Genomic DNA, 19,530 nt, shown 5'->3' with positions numbered 1-19,530 from the left:
TGGGCCAGCTTCCCTCGGGTCCTCCACCAACAGCGTTAAGAAGAGGAAAGCCCCGGGGGGTCAAACGGTGCAACATGTGACCAGGCGGCCAATGAAGAAGGCTGCGGCTCAAACTCGTGTCTGTCTTTCTCCGGGGCCCTCAGACGGTCTGCAGCCGCGCTCTGTGGAAGGTAAGGCAACAATTTCGCGGGGACAAAGTGCCAGGATTCACGCCACGCTTTGTTTTGAGGGTTTCGACAAAACCGGCCCACGTGCGAACAATAACCCAACTCCGCGTGTTCCGAGTTTTTTTTTTTTTTGAGCTTTTGAAACGTACTCTTAGTGCTTTTCTGTTATTTTTTTCCCGAGCTGAAAATTCGCACCTCTTGTATTAACCGTATTGTCGCGTATCTGTAGCGAAGTTGTTTTTAACCCTTGGCGTGAAGATGACGTAAAAAGCTGACGTTTTCTGTTAGGCTGCAAACAAAACAAACTGTTGCGGCGAAGCTGTAACATTTTAAGGCGAAATGATCCTACAGCTTTTAAACAGAATCCACCATTAGAGGTTTCAGTGCGTGAAATGTCGACGTTCTGTGACGTTACAACAATCCAGTCAACTTTGTTGATTTTTTTTCCAAGAGCGTCTGAAAAGTGTGGTGTGCACATGTTGGCACATGTATTCAACCCGTTGCAGTTGCATTCAGAAGTTGCCTAGCTGGAGTCTAACTTTGCTTAATTTAATGTCTGTGTACATGCAGCTGTTCTGTGAGGGCCTCACAGTTAGAAAATGTATTTGTTTATATTGTTGCGCATCAATAAAAGAAGACGCAACAGATCAGATTAACATCCTTTTTCACTCTCGTTCTAAATGTGGGGACAGTTGACTGCAGTATGCCGTTAGCTTTGCAACAGTCTGTCATACTGAGCATGCATGTGGTGACAGTGGAAAGGAGAACTCCCGTTAAACATGAATAATCCTCCAGTAGAAAGCGGCTCATTTGAGCTGCCATCTGATTGACGGGGTTGAACAGACGGCCTCACAAAGACCAAGGAACAAAGTAGACGGGTCAGGAATAAACCTTTGAAGAAGTTCAAAGCAAGGGTTCAAGCCAGCATCCTAAAATGGAGAAAGCACAGCAGAACTGCAAGCAATGATACATGGTTGTTAGCTTAAGCACATTTTTAATTGTATCCTATTCTATCCTAGTGACAGATTCTTAGTTTCATTATTTTTAAATTATTTTCTTTTAAAGAAAAGCCTTGTTTTAGCTCTATATACAGTACAGACCAAAAGTTTGGACACACCTTTCTAAATTCAATGGGTTTTCTTTATTTTCATGACTATTTATAAGGCAAGAAATCCCACTTATTAACCTGACAGGGCAGGTTGACCTATGAAGTGAAAACCATTTCAGGTGACTACCTCTAGAAGCTCATCAAGAAAATGCAGAGTGTGTGCAAAGCAGTAATCACAGCAAAAGGTTGCTACTTTGAAGAAACTAGAATATAAGGGGTATTTTAAGTTGTTTTACACTTTTTTGTTTAGTGCACATTTCCACATGTGTTATTCATAGTTTTGATGCCTTCAGTGTGAATCTACAATGTCAATAGTCATGAAAATAAAGGAAACTCATTGAATTAGAAGGTGTGTCCAAACGTTTGGTCTGTACTGTAAATCACATGTGTTTGTTCTTTGACAACTTATTAATGTCGTCCACTCTGAACAGAAAGATGCCGCCTGCTCCGGCAGATGTGTCGGGTCCCAAGCCCGTGGACGGGGGCTGGGGCTGGATGGTGGTGCTCGGCGCCCATATTTCCATTGGGTTCGCATATTCCACTCCAAAAGTCCTGTCCATTTTCTTCAAGCCGATCAAAGAAGACTTGGGGGCCAGCTATAGTGAAATAGCATGGATTTCCTCCATCATGCTGGCTGTAATGTATGCAGGCGGTGAGTTTTTAGTATGTTGCCCTGTTCAAACTGAGAAATAATTACAGCTATCAGAATGCTCAATGGTCAACAAACAAGTTTAAATGACTTAATCATGGAACAAGAGCTATAATGAACTCCTAATCTTCTTAAACATATTTATACTGAGGTGAGGCTGGGTTAGGGGTTTTAAATACAACAGAATGGCAATTTTATGTAACATGATATAAAACTGATGTCTGCGTAAGCACACACACACATTTCTGCAAAATGGTTTCTCAAGTTGATACACATAACACTGTTCTATGTCTCAACGGTTTCATTCAAAAATTAAACTTGTGCAAACGTTTACCATTTTCATTGTACAATAGTATGCTTTGTTATCAGCTGACGTTTACTTACAGAGCTTCAGTGAGCCCAAAATGGACATATGTGCCCTAAAAGCTGTGATCCATCACAGTAGTAGTCTGTAGTCTGCAGCTTTAAATCAGCATCTTTTACTCAATCAAATAGTGTGGAGTGGTTTAAGCAACCAGTGTGTATACTGACCAGCTGTATACAGTATACAGTTTGTATGCAGTCATGAGGAACTGATCAGTCAGTCAAAACTACATCTGAGAGTCCAAATGTATCATGGTCACTGTAATGGTGTCTTTTTCATTTTTTATAAGCAAAGTGTTACAACAATAGTTAGGATTCAGAAGTTTATATATATTGGTTTTTAGAAAACAGCTTATTGATGTGGCTCTCTTATGCCAATAAGTAAACTAAGGCTTCAATTTGGCTAAACCATAGAATCCGGCTAGCTAGCTTAAGTCGGCGAAAGGGCAACATCTCTTTATGTGAAAAAGTTAACTTAGAAAGATGTGACACTGTTATGCTTTAGATAAAAATGAAATGACAGAATTGTTCTTTTTATCAGTGCAATTCCTTGTTAAGGGAGTTGCAGCTAAAATGTACAAACAGAAATGCATGAATACCTAAGAAACAGCTGAAAATATTCAACAGTGTGTGGTGTGCATTTTCTGACCTAAACTGTAGAAAATAAACCCCAACATGTCACATTAAAGCTTAAATTCTTCCTTGGAAAAAAAACAAAACATTTTTCTTCACAATGAGAGCCACCAGTGTGTGGTTGTACAGTCAACTCATTCCTACAGACAGATAATGGATAAATTGGCTTCACATGAGTGGCTTCGCTCATTGACGTAGCTTTAGGGGGGCTGATGGGAGGAGTGTTGCCAGTGTGATTTAGTCACCTGACCCAAATTCAAAACTCATTAGGAATATGCCCCTTTTCTCATTTATCTTATTCTACATTCAGGGAGACATTAATATTTTTTTTAGATTTAAATGACTTCTCTGATCCCAGAAGTTCTTTTCCCTCCGTCTCATTATACTGGCACTTGGCAAAGAGGTGATTTTGCGAACCCTTTACTGACGTGAAACGGGGAAAGTTTAGTCTGATTTAATGTCAGACATTTAAAAAAAGGGGTTTAGTGCCTTTTTATGAAGTGCTTGTAAATGTCTGGCTTCAAGTGTTGGTGCCATGAGACCATTGTAGCCAATCCTCCTTCACATTGTTGGACCACTCTGTGGCTGCTCCCGTAAATTTACTACAGATGCCCTTTTCCCGCCACTGCTGTACACACTTGTATATAAATACAAAACTATATTCATGAAGGCAAAAGCAGTTAGCTACAATGTTTGCTAATCAGGTAGCAGATATATTTTTGTTCTTTGCGATTTTCTGTTTTTATATGTTGTTTTAATCAATTATTATCTTTGATCACATAGGTATTGTGTAGTAATCGCGCTCATTATTTGGTTTTACTTCTTTGGCATTATGTGTGTCGTGTCCCTTCTCTTTTATCCCATTTTATCCTTTTCCATTTGTGTTCTTATAATTGTTACGGGTTGTCCAGTCTACTGCCTGAGCCAAATATAGGCTGTCGTGTTTGTTAATTTAATAACTTCAAATGTGCAACAAAGGAAATAAATACTTTATTTATTTATTTTCTCTTTTCCCCTGGCTATCGAACAAATCCACCTGACACTACAGAGCAACCAGACACACCAAACTGCCAGGGCAGGGCAGAAAAAATAAATGTGCATCTCGTTTCAATCTGTGGGGATTTGGGTCATGGGTAGATGACACAAAATATGACTAAATCAAAGTCTTGTGGAGGCTTCACATGAGCTCATCGGTGGCTGCTTTCAAGGTGACAGGAAAGCGGGGCATGTAATCTACCTGCGCTCAGCTCAGGGAGGCCCAAGCGGTGAAATATACCGCTCCGCCGTGGCTCAGGCACAGGACTTTATCATATTGTCCTTGGCGAGGCTTCAGCAATGTCACCCAGTGGAGGAGAGGGACAGTGGGATATATCAGAGGAAGGTTCAGCACACTGGGGCCTAACACCGGGTCCCCATGGGAGAGACATGACAGCCTCTTCAGAAAACCTCTGACTCAAGGAGTCGGAATGATAAACCTATAATGGAAATGGAAATGGTTGCAGAAAGAGAGATGGTCTGCTGGGACGCGGCGGCTGCACTGAGAATGATGAGCTATGTTTGACCCCCACTGGGCACCTCCTTAATGGTAAAAAAAAATAAAAATACCACAGTATAGATATTTTTTATGTACAGTAAATAGAGTTTGGAAAGATTCGTTTTGAATATCACATAGAGAGAAGTTTCTTTTCAGTCTTTACTCGCATACGGAAATAAACGGGGTCGTTTTAGGGAGGCATCTGGAATTTATTTGAGCTGTAATTTAAACATTATCAATCGATCAATGAATGAAGCTTTGCTTGTGCAGCACTTTCCTTTTCATACATTTAAATCTAACACAATGTGCTTTACGTAGTTTAAAAAAAGAATTCAATGATTATCAATCAATTTATTCAGTGTGACCTTAGACCTTAAAGCAGCTGCAGACTGCAGAGATTTTGTGATGTTTTATTCTTAGCTTAAACATTGCCTTTCGCTTTACTTGTATTTAGAACTACCTCTGGTGTCAGTTATCAATAAACTCATCAGTAAAATAATTTCTGTATTATTAATTGGAGCGATTAATCGTATTTTTGACACATTGCAAAATTTCTCACCAGACTACTTCTCGTAGTCATGAATTATTAAAATTAGAGCACGGGAAAAAGCTACAGCTGCAGTTTTTCTGTTTGTTGTTCAATTCTACGTAACAATTTGACTCCCTGTTTTATCAATTAACACAAGTTTATAATGCGTTAAATACAAACATGTTTTATATTTTTCAAAACTAATAATGTTTTGCTAACGTTGTACATTTTAGGACATCCTCACATATTAGAAAAAAAACGTCGTCAGGTGTCCGAACATTGACAAAGATCAATCAGACCTTTGACTAAATGGCATAAGAATAATAAAGTCTGAGCAAAAATGGCTTCAGACGTATAGCTAGGTCTTAAAAAAATGGCATCAGAATAAAAAAAAAAAACAACCACTTCAGAAGAGAGAAATCAGAAAACTTTTATTTTGATGCGTTTTTCTTTCTGAGATCTTTTCATCTGAAGCCGACTTTTTTTGCCGAGACCTTTTTTGTGTTTGTGACAAAATATGGTCGTCGTATTTTATCACAATGTTTTGTGGCGCCATTGTGATGGCAATAAAAGTGATGATAAGAAATATATATTTGCACCTTCATTGCAATTTTCTTTAGCCAACTCTTTCTGCCAGAAAGCAAATTTCTGCTCTTGTAAGACAACAGGCGTTTTAAACAGGCATCATCAGGCACCAGTTAGACAAAAAAGTAAGATTTCTATCACAAAACTGCACAGAATAACCAACCACATTTACCGGACTACAGAGCGCGCCTGATTAAAAGCCGCATTCTCTACTTTTAGAAAGAAAATCAATTTTGAACCGTACAAGCCACACCGGATTTAAAGCCGCAGGTGTCCCACATTGCAATGTGAGATATTTCAACAGAAAGATGTTACACGCGATGATTTTTTAAAACTTTTAATTTAATCCGTACGGCAACATAAACAAATATGTATTGCAAATGCTTTTTTTCAAGCAGTGCCTGCTACCTTTAAATATACGCAGCTGGAACCGCAACGCTTTCCAGGGCACAGGCCCCTCTCCACCACTGCACCTGACCCACAAGAGCTCAACCACATCCCCAACACGTCACGTCCTCCTCGTTGGAGGAAATTGAAAAATGAAAAAAGCATTAAAGGATTACAAAAAAACAACAACAAAAAAAACAACGAAATGCCCCTGTTTGGATCACACTTTCTGGCTGTATACAACATGAACATATCAAGAATTTAATACTGCTGTTGAGACATTAACCGCTCATAACGTCACAACCAAATCTCACTTCAGCAACATGATTGAAATTATTAAAACAACTGGAACATGAGACGATCAGCTCAAGTTATTTCAGAAATCATCAGAAGACTTATCCATTTCAAAGCTTGGTGTTTCCATTATTTTGCCTTTAATCATCAATTTGTCAGTTAATCATCAATCTCACTGGAGCCTCCACCCAATGCAGCCATCTCAGAGCATGGCACCACTGGAAGTCTTCAATACTTATTTTAACTAATGTATTTTATTGTTTTGGAAAAAATTTTAATTTGATATTTATTTATTTTTTTGCCAATGACTCTTTCATAATTTTTCTTATTTTAAGAATTTTTAACTGATTTTAATTCTTTTCAATTTAATTATTTGTATAATAATTTTCATTTTAATTACTTTCTAATTACTGGTCAGTGGTTTTTATAGTATTTGCTAAATGGCTATGTGACAACAGACGAACCTCGGACATGTGAAAACAGGGGGCATTTTATAAACCTCATTATGATTTTTATCTGGATAAATCGTGTTCAGGATGCCGCAGCTTCTCCTATCTGTTTTTCCTCACAGCAATTGAACAGTTGGGTCTGCAGAAAAGTATTAAGAAGCCATTCAACCACAAGCTTAAATAGGTCAAGAATGTTGCAATGTCATTTCTAACAAAAAACATCTTGAAAAGTGAATGCTGTTAAACAGTCTAGTGTAAGAATGTGCATCTCTATTTTAACTGTTTTTCATTGGAGAATTAATTAATAAGTTGTAATAATTTATTCAGTGAGTGAAAACTTACGCCAACATACATTCTTAGTCTTGTTAGGATTTTGTTTTAATTTGTGGATTTACATTTTACTTTTTTAAATGTTTGAAAGTGTTTGTGATCTGAACCAACATGATCTGTGCCTCCGACGTTTTAGTTCAATTGGAAAAGCACTAAAAAAAATACACTCATAATGCAGCCATTCATGGCTTGGAGCTGCTCATGACATCACTTAAGAATGGCTGTGATGTCACTCATGACGTGAACAACGTTTTAGAGCACTTACAAATTATAATAAAAGATAATGTAGGTATAAAAAATATTTTTTCTGAGGTAACAGCCTGCGATGTCATCGATGACATCACGTCCGTCCCTGACTGTCACTGATGACATCAGACCGACAAAACGAACGTGATGTCATCGATGACATCGCAGGCTGTTCCTTCAGAAGTGCTTGAATAAGACGACCACGTGGTAATGTGGTAAGGCCTGTGAAGGCCTGGGATCCTTCAAGGACCTGGCCTGTGAACGCCCTCGCACCGAACGTGGACGCGAGGGCCTGTGAAGGCCAGGGATCCTTCAAGGACCTGGCCTGTGAACGCCCTCGCACCGGACGTGGACGCGAGGGCCTGTGAAGGCCAGGGATCCTTCAAGGACCTGGCCTGTGAAGGCCCTCGCACCGGACGTGGACGCGAGGGCCTGTGAAGACCAGGGATCCTTGAATGACCTGGCCTGTGAAGGCCCTCACACCGGACGTGGACGCGAGGGCCTGTGAAGGCCAGGGATCCTTCAAGGACCTGGCCTGTGAAGGCCCTCGCACCGAACGTGGACGCGAGGGCCTGTGAAGGCCAGGGATCCTTCAAGGACCTGGCCTGTGAAGGCCCTCGCACCGGACGTGGACGCGAGGGCCTGTGAAGGCCAGGGATCCTTCAAGGACCTGGCCTGTGAAGGCCCTCGCACCGCCACGTGGACGCGAGGGCCTGTGAAGGCCAGGGATCCTTGAATGACCTGGCCTGTGAAGGCCCTCGCACCGAACGTGGACGCGAGGGCCTGTGAAGGCCAGGGATCCTTGAATGACCGGGCCTGTGAAGGCCCTCGCACCGCCACCTGGATGCGAAGGCATGTGAAGGCCCTGGCCTGTGAAAGCGCTCGCACCAGCACCTGTATGCGAGGGCCTGTGAAGTCATGTAAAAGTAGTAGAAAAAGTTGAGTACCTTTCTACCGTTTCTACTCTCTGCTCCTTCCATGCGTTGCTCTAGGGTGTCCCTACGCTCTTTCAGGTCTCATACTGATGTTTCCAGTTTTGTTAGAGCAGCCTTTGTCTCAGCAAACACACTCTAAATTTCTTTCCACAACTCCTTTAGTTCATGCAGGACTTCGGCTACCGTTTCATTAGCTTCGTTAGCTTTTCTTCTCTAGCTAGCTGTATTGTTAGCCTGCTGCGGGTCTTTCTTCTCTTTGGGCGCTTTTTGTTCAGTTTATTGTTTACCAACGGTGTTTCTTGTTGGCATCGTTTTCTTATTTGCTGTTTTTTTTAAGGGGATGTCCAGAAAATTATGTAATTTGTCAGTTAATCATCAATTTGTCAGTTAAGCAGACCAATCACTGCACCAACTTGCCTAATCATAAATATACTTCTCACAATATGTTTGGTTCTTGTTGGTCCTCTGAATCTGGGATCTACAGAAACACGGTAAAGAATCTATTTGACATTCTACAACACCAGGTGCTAGAGGTCACTGCTTTTGGATGTTGAACCAAAAAAAAAAAACAATAGGTGCTACGCAAACAATGGCTCTGATCAAACTGAACCTAACTTCAGTGAAGGTTTGTGAAACACCAACATTTAAATCCATGAAAAACAAAACATTTAGGGACTGATCTGGAGTAGGTCAACTGAATGAAGCAACTATAAATCTAAAACATGCATTTTGTCAGAGTGATTTGATTCAGTGGAATATTTTGCTGCATATTTTTGGCTGAATCCCTGTAAGATTAATGTGCAGCTTGCCCTTATCGTAGAAGGTTGTAGATTGACTGGCGGTGCAATATCACTCTTTCAGACAAGGTTAGAATGACGGAAAGGTTGACAGGATATGAAAGACTGTTCACTTGCTGATTGATCTCTAAACAAAGCGCTGTGCAATATCAGAGGGAAGTGGTAATGAGTCACCGGACTTTTTTTTTTTTTTTTAGTGCATAGTAAAGGAGGTTTTCCACCATCTTAGTCTGAAGTTCTTTCACCCATAGTTTAGGTACATGAACATATTACCAACTTGTCTAGAAATAGATGAGGCAGCCTGATCCTTTTGAAGTGAACGTGGCAGGTTAATGTTCTGACATAGACGCTTTCTACAAGCTTTTAGAGATGCAACTTATGGGGAAAAATAGCATTGCAAAAAATATTTTGTTTGCTTTCAGAATTATCACCAGCTTTCTGCAGATGGTGTAGTTCCAAATGCAATCTATGGGACCAATGGGGAGTAAAACATGTTAGGAAAACGACAATGTGAAGACCATATATCTATTTCACTTCATTCACAATTCCACTTCATTTCATGTTGGCCTGTCACATAAAGTGTATTTTGGAATTTTGGGTTTTGACTTGACAAAACGTGGAGACATTGCAAAGGAGTGTAATAAAAGACAAACCCAATTATTGTTTTCCCCTCCTCTTTTCCAGGTCCAGTGAGCAGCGTGTTGGTCCGTCGCTTTGGAAGTCGACCAGTGGTCATGATGGGCGGACTGATGTGTGGGGTTTCTATGGTAACGGCCTCATTTGGGAGCTCCATCGTTTACCTCTACCTTTGCATTGGCATCATTGGAGGTATAGTTCAGTTCTTTTGTTTTTCTTTTTGGTATTATAAATGTGATTATTTTTGGCTGCTTTTTGTAACACCTTAACTGCCTGAATGTTGTTGGGCAAGATTTATTTAACTTATTTTGAGATCCAAAACGCTTTCTCTTGCCGTTTTTGCTAACTGTTCCTGTTCTCAATGGACTATTCGCTTGGAGTCAGAGGAATTTGCAGAGCTTTTTTTTTTTTTTTGTATTTGCTAAGAATTTCTTGATGCAGAGCTGCCTCCACCGATTTGGCCTCTGTGCCATTTGTTCCTGGGCTTTGGGCATCTGCCTCAGCTCCTGAGGTGCAGTTAGAGCGGCAAGAGAACCAGCGCCATGACAGTAATTAAGACAGAACTATCTCTGATCCCAGAGAGCATAGGCTTTAATCGGCCTCCGTCGCCTTCCTGCAGTCTCCAATCACGGGCGTCGCATGGGGGCCCTCCGCCACCCTACGAGGCTCATTACTCCGCCGAAGGCTCCTATGAAGCATTAATAGTCCCAGCAAGTGGCTAAGCTGTGTCCTGTGCCCAGGGGCACAGCTTTGTTCCCTTGATCCCTTGCATAGTGACAATATGACATCATTCAGCTTTATCTAGACAAGGTAGCTAAATAGACAAGCATTTACTGCAAAAAACTTAAGACTCTTTCATTCCCCCCCTCTTACTCTAGCGTTCTTTCTTCCCGTTGAGATTCAGTAGAGACAATGGTCGGTGCCTGCAAACATAATGGTGTTGGAAGTTGATTTCGAGTACCTTTGGTGGGAAACCGTCAGTGTTGGATGAAGTCCAAAATCAGATAAATGGCAACAAATGTTGTTCTTTACTTACTAATCATCTGTACCTCAAAGACCTTTTGTCCACTAGGTATAGGCTAGTATGAAATTCACAAAATGTGTTGACCTTGAGTAATAATGCCTCTCACCTACAAAAATGTACATCATCATGTAATCATTTTTCAATAAAAAAGCAACTAGTTTTCCTGCTGCAGCTAAAATAATAATATACAAAAATAATGTGATTATTACAGTCAATAACAGTTTTTTTTTTTTTTAAGTGGAGCTTTATTTAAGCCAGGCTGAGACAGACGCCGTGCGCTGCTGCAATACTCAGTGATTTACACAGCAGGAAATAGTTCAGTACTTTTTGCTGCATCTCGTTAAAAGGACTTTAAAGGGGGAGGGAGAAGGAAAATTTTAGATGTTTTGAAACTGTAACTCTTCAAAACCTTCCTATACCTTGTTACCAGGTACCAACCAATGCCTACTTGCTACATATTTAACCATATGAATTTTATTTTTTCACAAAAATTCATCATCATATTAATTTAACTCTAATGTCAATTATATCAACATCACCATTCTTGTTTTCCCTGTTATAGTTAATATCTTCTGCGTTGCATTGTTTAAAGTCCACAGCCTTAAGAAATAATACAAAGAGGGATTCTGTAAATAATTACATTTGGCTTACAGTTATTATTATTGAATCTAAGCATTAAGTGTATGTATGCTTAGGTTATCATTGTGAAGGCTTAGATGACGTTGTCTCAGTACAGTAACTTATACTGTTCTGAAAACTACTTGCAACAAGCTAAAAGCTAGCTTATTTAGCATTAGCATGTTTGTTTTCTTTCTGTATGTGAAAACAAAAACATATTTAAAATGAAAAAAAGCTTGCCTGTTTGATTCTAAAGTCATTTTTGCTTCCTTTTCATTGCCTCTTTCTCAGATCTTTGTATAGCGGAAACGGACATTGCTCCTGTAAATACATTTTTAAGAAACATACTACAAACTAAATATTATTATTACTGAATTTTACGAACTAAAACCAGTCACTGTTTCCCTACTACATCAAAGTTGGTTTACGAAGAATAATGAGTTTGAGGAACGTACCTGTGAACTCAGACCAGAGCAGCAAATTGACGTTGGAAGGAGAAAATCTAGCGCTGCAGCCATGTAGCTGTAGCTCTTCATCTTCCTTAAATTAAGGCGCTATTAAATTAATGTGTTCAGAGCAGAAGGTAGGAGAGTGAATGTATTACCCAGGCTACCTAATTTATTTCTACTTAAATGGAGAAATTATTTCTGAAATAATTCCAGCATTCTGTAATGAGATTTTAGCCGGCAAAACTAAAATGAGATGAAACCTAAATGAACACGGAGCACAATCAGTTCTGATTTAATTTAGGAAAGGACCCTCTAGAGTTTAGCTTCAGCACAACTTTTCCTTCTTAAGCATTTTAAATGTGACTCTCTTTTATATATTTAAGTAATTTTTTTCCCCCCACACTCTTTCTTGCATACAGGCTGGGGACTCTGCTTTAACCTGAACGCGTCTCTCACCATCATCAGTAAATATTTCCTTGCCAAGCGACCGTTGGCCAACGGCCTTGCCATGGCCGGCAGTCCGGTGTTCCTCTGCTTCCTGGCCCCGCTCAACCAGTATCTCTTAGGACACTTTGGCTGGAGAGGAAGCCTGCTTATCCTCGGGGGTATGATGTTAAACTGCTGCGTTGCGGGGGCCGTAATGAGACCTGTCGCTCAGCACTCTGCGCCACCGAAGGAAGTGGACCAGCCAAACAACGCCAAGTCGAAAGGGAGCCGTCTGAAAAAAGTCAAGACCTTTGTGGATCTGTCGTTCTTCAAGGATCCGGGCTTTATTATTTACCTCGTTGGAAACGTGATGTTCATCTTTGGCGCCTACGCGCCCATCGTGTTTTTGTCGGCGTACGCAGTCAGCCGAGGCGTAGAGGAGTACTCTGCCGCCTATCTGCTCTCCATCATGGGCTTCGTCGACATGTTTGTTCGGCCTCTCACGGGGCTGGTAGCCAACAGCAAGTGGGTCAGGCCGAGGATCCAGTTCCTCTTCAGCTTCGCCATGGTCTTCAATGGCACGTTCCACCTCCTCTGCCCCCTGATGAGGACCTACCCGCTGCTGGTGGCCTACGCTGTGTTCTTCGGAGTGGGCTTTGGGATGGTTTTCGCACTAATATTTGAATGCCTCATGGACCTGATGGGAAACCAGCGCTTCCCCAGTGCTGTTGGACTGGTGACCATCATAGAGTGCTTCCCCATGCTCTTGGGACCGCCGGCTGCAGGTAACGTACCCTCAATGCGATTTGTCTGTACTCCTTTGCATTTGTGCTGAAGCTCATCTCACTATGTGTACAAATCTCACTCTTTGTCTCGGAATTGCACAACTAGGTCTGCTCTCAGATCGCTGCAGCCAAATATTGCAACATCGTAGACCAAAGAGCGAGTCAATAATGTAAAGTCAGATAAATCTATGTGGGCGTGTGATCGTTTGGAAGCAAGCTATTTCCAAAAATGCAATACCTAAGTGTTTAAACCTTAGGTATTGTTTAAAATGCTGTTTTTACTCTAAGAGAGAGATGAATTATTACTACTGAGCTGGGATTGTTTAGGTTTGCATGGAAGGCCCAGTTTGGTAAGGGTCTCATCGTTCTCCGTGTCCGCAAAGGTCGGCTGCTTGGACCTCACGTTCAGTTGAATTGCACACAGCTTTCCTTACAGCCCAGTAGAGGGCGATAATGGGCTGATTTGTCAACCATTTAATCTGAAAAGGAGGAAAGAAAGAAAAGAACTCAAAAGAAAGATGAAATTTCCTATCAGTATGCAAATCCAGTTTTTGTGTGCTTAGAGGTAAATTATCCAAACTAGAAAAATATCAGATGACCCCCCCGCGTTCCAATACTCAAGTTATTCTTCTTCCTCCTCTCACTCAGTCCTACATATAAATGAAACTATTAACGGTGTGAACTATACCAGCAAGTTTAGCATCCTGCTTAGATATTTACTTTTTTTTATGAGATTAACAAAATATTCAAAAACATTTGTAAGGTAACAGAATAAGGCAAATGTTCAGATGTTTTTGATGTAACCAAGGATAGTTCTTGACTTTGTTGCAGAATGTTCATTGTGCGCAATTTTTATTTTTGCAGCGGTTCTATTATCCTCTGCTTAGATTGTTTTCTGTTTTGTTTTAGTGTAGTTAGAAATCCACTGGTTCTCTCCTAGAACTCCACCGGTGTAGCGTTAGCAGCTAAATCTGTTGAAGAGACGCAAATACGTTCTCGGTCGTAATTATTATTTGTAAAGTATCAGTCCTCAGGAAACTAAGCGGCCATTCAGAAGATGCTCAGTTTGATGAAAATGGAAAGATGAGGGTTTTCGACAGATAAACTTTCTCTCCGCTTTTCGCTAAAGTGAAAAGTTTTGACTGGGAGCGACCCCTTTCTGAGGGGCCCCTTTTAATGGGGCCAAATAAGTGCCTCCTTGCTTGTGTAACATTCTCCTCCAGAGGGCACAATCGTTATGTATCCTGTATCTGCTTGTTACTGCTCCTCCGAACCTTCAGGTCAAGCCAATTAGGAGGAAGTGAGGTAAGTGAGGGTAATTAGCCTTTTGCGTTGGGTGTTTAATGATGCTCAGTTCAAACTCTCATCATTAAAGTGCTGTACCTGGGCCATAATTAGGCTGCGAAGGCACTAAAAAAAAGAAAGGGGTGACTATGCCAGATGGACATAATTACTGCTCAGCCAATCAAGGACTGTCTTAATGAGGGTGGTGGTCATCTGAGCACCAGCACCAGATGAGTGCTATCAATCAGATAATGCATTGAGAGGCAGAATGAAAAATGACCCCTCACGGTGCATACGCATACACAAATATTATGCCCATCATCATCTGCTGCAAAGCTGGAATGTGATGAGAGAAACCTTTTTAATGGTCCCTTCACCCTAAACTAAAACGCTCTCTTTCAATGTGATGGGTTCTGTAATGTGGTAGGTAGGTAGTTAGTTTATCTAAAAAGTTCATATAAAAGACTTGATTCTCTTTTTGAAGTAGCTCATCTATAGTGTGATATGTCAAAGCAGGATTCTTGCAAACGTCTCCATATTTAATTATTTTCCCTCGGTTTCTGCTTTCCGGTCTCTTTCAATTGAATTTCCAAAGTAGAAATACAAAAACGGATGAATATCCATGTTTGTCCGTGTTGGACAGTGTTGGATTTTCCCATCTTTTTCCGTCACTACCTTTTCCACCTTTTGACGAAGGTAACCCAGCCTCTTTGGTTTCCGGAAATCTGGAGCTTTAAGTCTAATCTGAAGCACATTTGTCACCTTCCTGCAGACCCTTTCTGCGTATTTATGTTTCTGAGAATAGCCTTCACTTCTGTCGTCCAAATTGTCTTCCTAGAAAAGCAGGAGAGCCAGAAAGCGTTCAGCGGCTCTCTGTCAGCTGCAAAGCAGCTCCTCTCAAATTAGCCAAACTGGCTTTCTTTTCCTGTTTTGACTTTGAATTCGCATGTTTCTGCTCCAGGGTTGCTGGTGGACATCTTTGATGACTACAAGTACCTTTTCTTCATGTGCGGAGGAGTGATCACGACTGGTGGGCTCTTCCTCTTCGTCATGAACTTCTATAACTACAACAGGTTAGAGAAAGCGAATAGAGGAAAAGAAACGGAGCAGAACCAGAACACCGTGGAGAACCAGGAGCGGGCGAGCAGCTCAGAGGCTCAGATGGAACTGATGGACTCTGAGGTGAAAGAGACGAACACGGCCCAACCAGAATACTCACAGTTGGGTAGTAACTAGCTACATTTATTCAATTACATTTACTTGAGTAACTTTTTTTGAAGAAAAAAACAAGAGACAATTTTAGGAGTACTTTTACTACGCTTCACTTTTTACTTTTACTTGAGTAATTTTATTGTGAAGTATCGTTACTCTTGAGTAAAATTTCTGGATCCTCTACCCACTGAATAAAAACAACAAACATGTTTTCACCAAAAGTTCACCAGACAGACACACACCTGCAGTTTTTTGTTAAAGTTTCATAAGTATTTTTATCCAATGAATCTGACTTGGTAAAATTTTCTTTTTTTTTTAATCATCTATATGAATGATGGTCATTTTCATCCTTAAAATACCCCCCAAAAAATCCACATATCTTTGTATTTTGATCCGTCTGAAAATATGATTTTCAAACATTAAATGATTGATCATGTAATCTGTTACACACAACTTGAGTAGAGTTTTTACCAAATACTTTTTTACTCTTAATTAACTGGACGGATACTTTTTACTTTTACTTGAGTAAGTATATTTTGCTGTAGTGCTGCTCTTTTGGGTACTCTGCCCACCTTTGGTAATACTGTATAGTTTAATTCATGCTTTATTGTCAGCAGCATTATCTCAAACTTTGGAGAAGTCAAGCCTTTAATGTTAGTAAATAGTGTTTACCCTGCTTTCATGGAGACTCTGTATCTCCATTGCACCAACATGCCAGTTCTCTAACAGCGAGCTACGGAGGATTTGCTGAAGTCAAATTTATATCACCTTTGTTAAAAAGAAAAACTAAATATGCACTCTAAACAGCAGATTTTATTAAAAAACTGCTTTTTGAGATTTTACCCACTGATTAATTGAAAGGCTGCATTTTCTTCCACATCTCCATGTTTATCTGATCTTTACCCGTCTTTGCGACAGGATCCAGTCAGTGTCACTGTTTCTGTAGAATTTGTTCACACCCACCGACTGAGCCTGTTGCTAAGATACCTCAAGACGACAGCCGTATTTGGAGGGACATGATGGATTTTTGAAGTAAATAGAGGAGGTGTGATGTCAACAGATTTTACAATATTTTATGGTTTTATTTTCCTATCTTAAGTTTAAGGTTTTTTTTCCTTCTCTGTCTGGAATATAAAGCCACATTTTGTTGTCCTGTTACATGTGAGGAGGTGAGAATGAATATGTTTCAAAAAAACACTGTTAGGCTTTTAAGACAATTCCCTGAATATTGGAGAAACATTTACATAATTCATAGAACTGTAAAAAATGAATTGAATTTCTTCCTTTTCAAATTCATTTGATCACGTTAATATTTTCTTGTCTAGGTCATATACTGTAGAATAAACGTTGTTTATTTCATATAAAAAAAGTAAATGTGAACTCAATGTGTTACATGTGTTCCAATCTAAGTGGCAACACCAACTTAAAACAGATAAACGCCTTCAGCTGGTTTTTGTTTGCAGAACCTCAAAAAAAGAGAAGAAGTCTTAACTAAATCGTGCACTCATTAGAATTTATTCCCCAAATAAAATCATTTTATTTAACTTGAGTACTGTGCCATTTCAACTAATAATGTAAATTATGGAGAAAAAAAACTAAGTAGTGGTGGCAGCGTCAACATGCTGTGCTAAAAGCTCAACGTCTTGCATTACCTGAGTAACATCCCAGTCCAGACAGAGTCCCTGCCCAACATGGCGGGTCACGTATCCGCAGCCTGGCGCAGTGTTTCATTATTCCATGTTTATCAGTGTGTCAGATTTTTTCCCCCCTACTTTTACATTGTCTGTCGGTGCATCTCAGGTGTGGACCAAAGCAGCCTGAGCTAAACTTTATGTGTGATTTTAAGGTTTATGTGAAATATTAGCAAATTTTAGCATTCATCTTTAAGTGTATTGCAAAATTAGTTGTGTGTGTTTTTATTATTATTTTTACAATTCCTCATATAATTAAAAAGATTTATTAGAGCAATAAAAATTAATAGTTTCAGTGTATGCATCCTTTGGAAATGGTAAACACGAGTTAGCCAGTGACATTTTGCACATATGAAGGTGTTTTATGCTATTCGACAGGAAAATGTGTATTTAAAACATTCCTAAATCTACAATGCTGTAAAAAGTAAAGGAAAAAAAAAAGATTTTTAATGTTTTTGCTTTTTTTGTTTCACCTAAATATTTTAGATCATCAAATAAGTTTGATTATCAGAGAGAGAGAAAAAAACCCAGTGTAAGTAATTAAAAGAAAAAATAAAATAAAAGCAATAATTTCACTGCTTTGAAAAGTGAAAGAAAGGGGAAGAAGAGCCGCGCCGCTGGCCTCATTGGAAAAAGTAATTGCCCTCTAAACCTAACAACTGCTACTGAGCTTTTGTACCAGGTGATAAAAGTCTTTTACATTGCTGCAGAGAAACTATTCTATGCAGACATGTTTTAATTTAGCAACAATAGAGGGTTTTTAAAATCTTTTAAGATCAGAACATCTCGGCTTAATGTGAGATCATTCTCCCTACTTCATGTTGCCAGACAGCTTCTATTTATGTGACTTCTTGATTCTCTAGGTCTGACCCATTGACACTAGACTCAGCTTTCACACGGACGTGGTTAATTGCAGTTAATTCGTAATTGAAAAGTAGTTAGGCTACTTTCCATCGTAAATACTTCCTATCATGTGGCTATGATGGTTTGGTGAACTTTTTTATTTTAGAAAAATAAAAACAGCATTTTCTCTGGTTATCTTTGTCTGCTGTTGAAATAGATTTAATGATCTGAAACGAAGTTGGGCAAAAAAAAAGGGAAGAAAATCTGTAAGGGTGCAAATACTTTTTGCAGCACTCTAGCTCCAGTGTTTCAGTCAAGATGGCAGCTTTTCTATTGTTTTAATAATTCCTAAAGACATTTTCATACATGTCCAGTTTTTGTATGAACGGTGTCCACTGTTAACCCTAATAAATCAGTTGTTTAAAACTCTACTCTTGATGCCCTTTCTGTTTCATAAACCCCATCGTTCACGAGCGTCTTGCGCCATCAGGGACGAACGAAAGCGTGCTGTCGCTCCGCGCGTTCGCCCGGCTCACCAAATGACACCGGGACGCGTGAGAAATGCCGTCGGATCGAGACCCAGCGCCCGAGCTTCTTGGCGTTGGGCGACTCCGTCCAATTTTTCATGACAATTAGAAGGCTGGGGAACAAGTTTGGAAATGTCAGCAGCTTAAGGGTGTGAGCGCCTAATGAAGCGAGGCCCCCCCACGTTCCAGGCGAGCGCTCGGAGCTGCATGCGGCCTCATACACATCAGCAAATCATTGGGCCAATAAATTAGACCGGCAGCAGTGGCAAACATATACAACGTTTTTTTTTTTGTTTGTTTTTTTTCGTCTATTTCCTGTCCTTTTGTCGAGTACCGCACAAGGTCTTTGGACATGACAAGGTGGAAAGGTCCCCCTGAGACAAAGCTGCGGACGCCGTGGCCAGGGGTCTGTTTGTCATTATTATATTCCATCTCACCTCCTGTTTCCCCCCTCTGGCGCGCTGACCCTCCTCCTCTGCCGGCGCAGGGTTTGCTCCGTGACTGTTGTCCTCCCTGCTTAGAGATTAAAAAAAAAAAAAAAAAAAACCCAACTTGTGTCTCTCTAGAGGGCCGGGAAGAAGATCGGGTCAAAGAATGTAGAGCAACAGAAACATCAGCCGTTGTGAATAACAAACCGTAAGGTTGCTTATTGCGGCGCTCGGCTGTGTAGAAATGTCAGTGCTGCTGCAGAGGTGTGAAGGTCGGCTCTGACGGCCACAAGTCGCAGGAAATTCCCATCCTAGATTACTTCTCAGGAGGAAAGGACAAAACCTTCCATTTGTAAGCAAGCCGTAGAATGCTGAGGTAAAGTACATCTCTGTAAAAAATTAAGAGACCACTTAAAATGATCAGTTTATCCGATTTCACACTTATGTTTGAGTAAAATGGACATTGTTCTTTTATTATTTGTACTACTGACAAAATGTCTCTGAAATTCCCTGGAGAAATTTTGTATTTATTTGCACAAAATGAGAAATGGACAACATAATGAAAAAGATGCAGCGCTTTCAGACCTCAAGTAATGCAAAG

The 19,530-nt window shown here is 40.2% G+C and overlaps 1 protein-coding gene across 2 annotated transcripts; it reads left to right on the top strand.

Annotated features, from left to right (window-relative positions):
* The first annotated feature begins 17 nt into the window (after positions 1–17).
* On the top strand, positions 18–18,405 carry LOC114136305 (monocarboxylate transporter 2-like). Of its 2 annotated transcripts, XM_028004223.1 has the most exons (5): positions 18–170; positions 1,707–1,927; positions 9,691–9,834; positions 12,153–12,944; positions 15,190–18,405. In XM_028004223.1, the coding sequence occupies exons 2-5, from the start codon at positions 1,711–1,713 to the stop codon at positions 15,462–15,464; spliced, it is 1,428 nt and encodes a 475-aa protein (XP_027860024.1). In that variant the 5' UTR covers positions 18–170; positions 1,707–1,710; the 3' UTR covers positions 15,465–18,405. The 2 variants fall into 2 exon arrangements, with proteins under 2 accessions (XP_027860024.1, XP_027860023.1); XM_028004222.1 differs by lacking the exon at positions 18–170 and having other exon boundaries at positions 1,687–1,927.
* Positions 18,406–19,530: the final 1,125 nt, after the last annotated feature.

Source organism: Xiphophorus couchianus, chromosome 20 (genome assembly GCF_001444195.1).
Source record: "Xiphophorus couchianus chromosome 20, X_couchianus-1.0, whole genome shotgun sequence".
Classification (NCBI taxonomy): Eukaryota; Metazoa; Chordata; class Actinopteri; order Cyprinodontiformes; family Poeciliidae; genus Xiphophorus; species Xiphophorus couchianus.
Note: the sequence above shows the minus strand (reverse complement) of the source record. Positions and strands in the feature narration are given on the sequence as shown.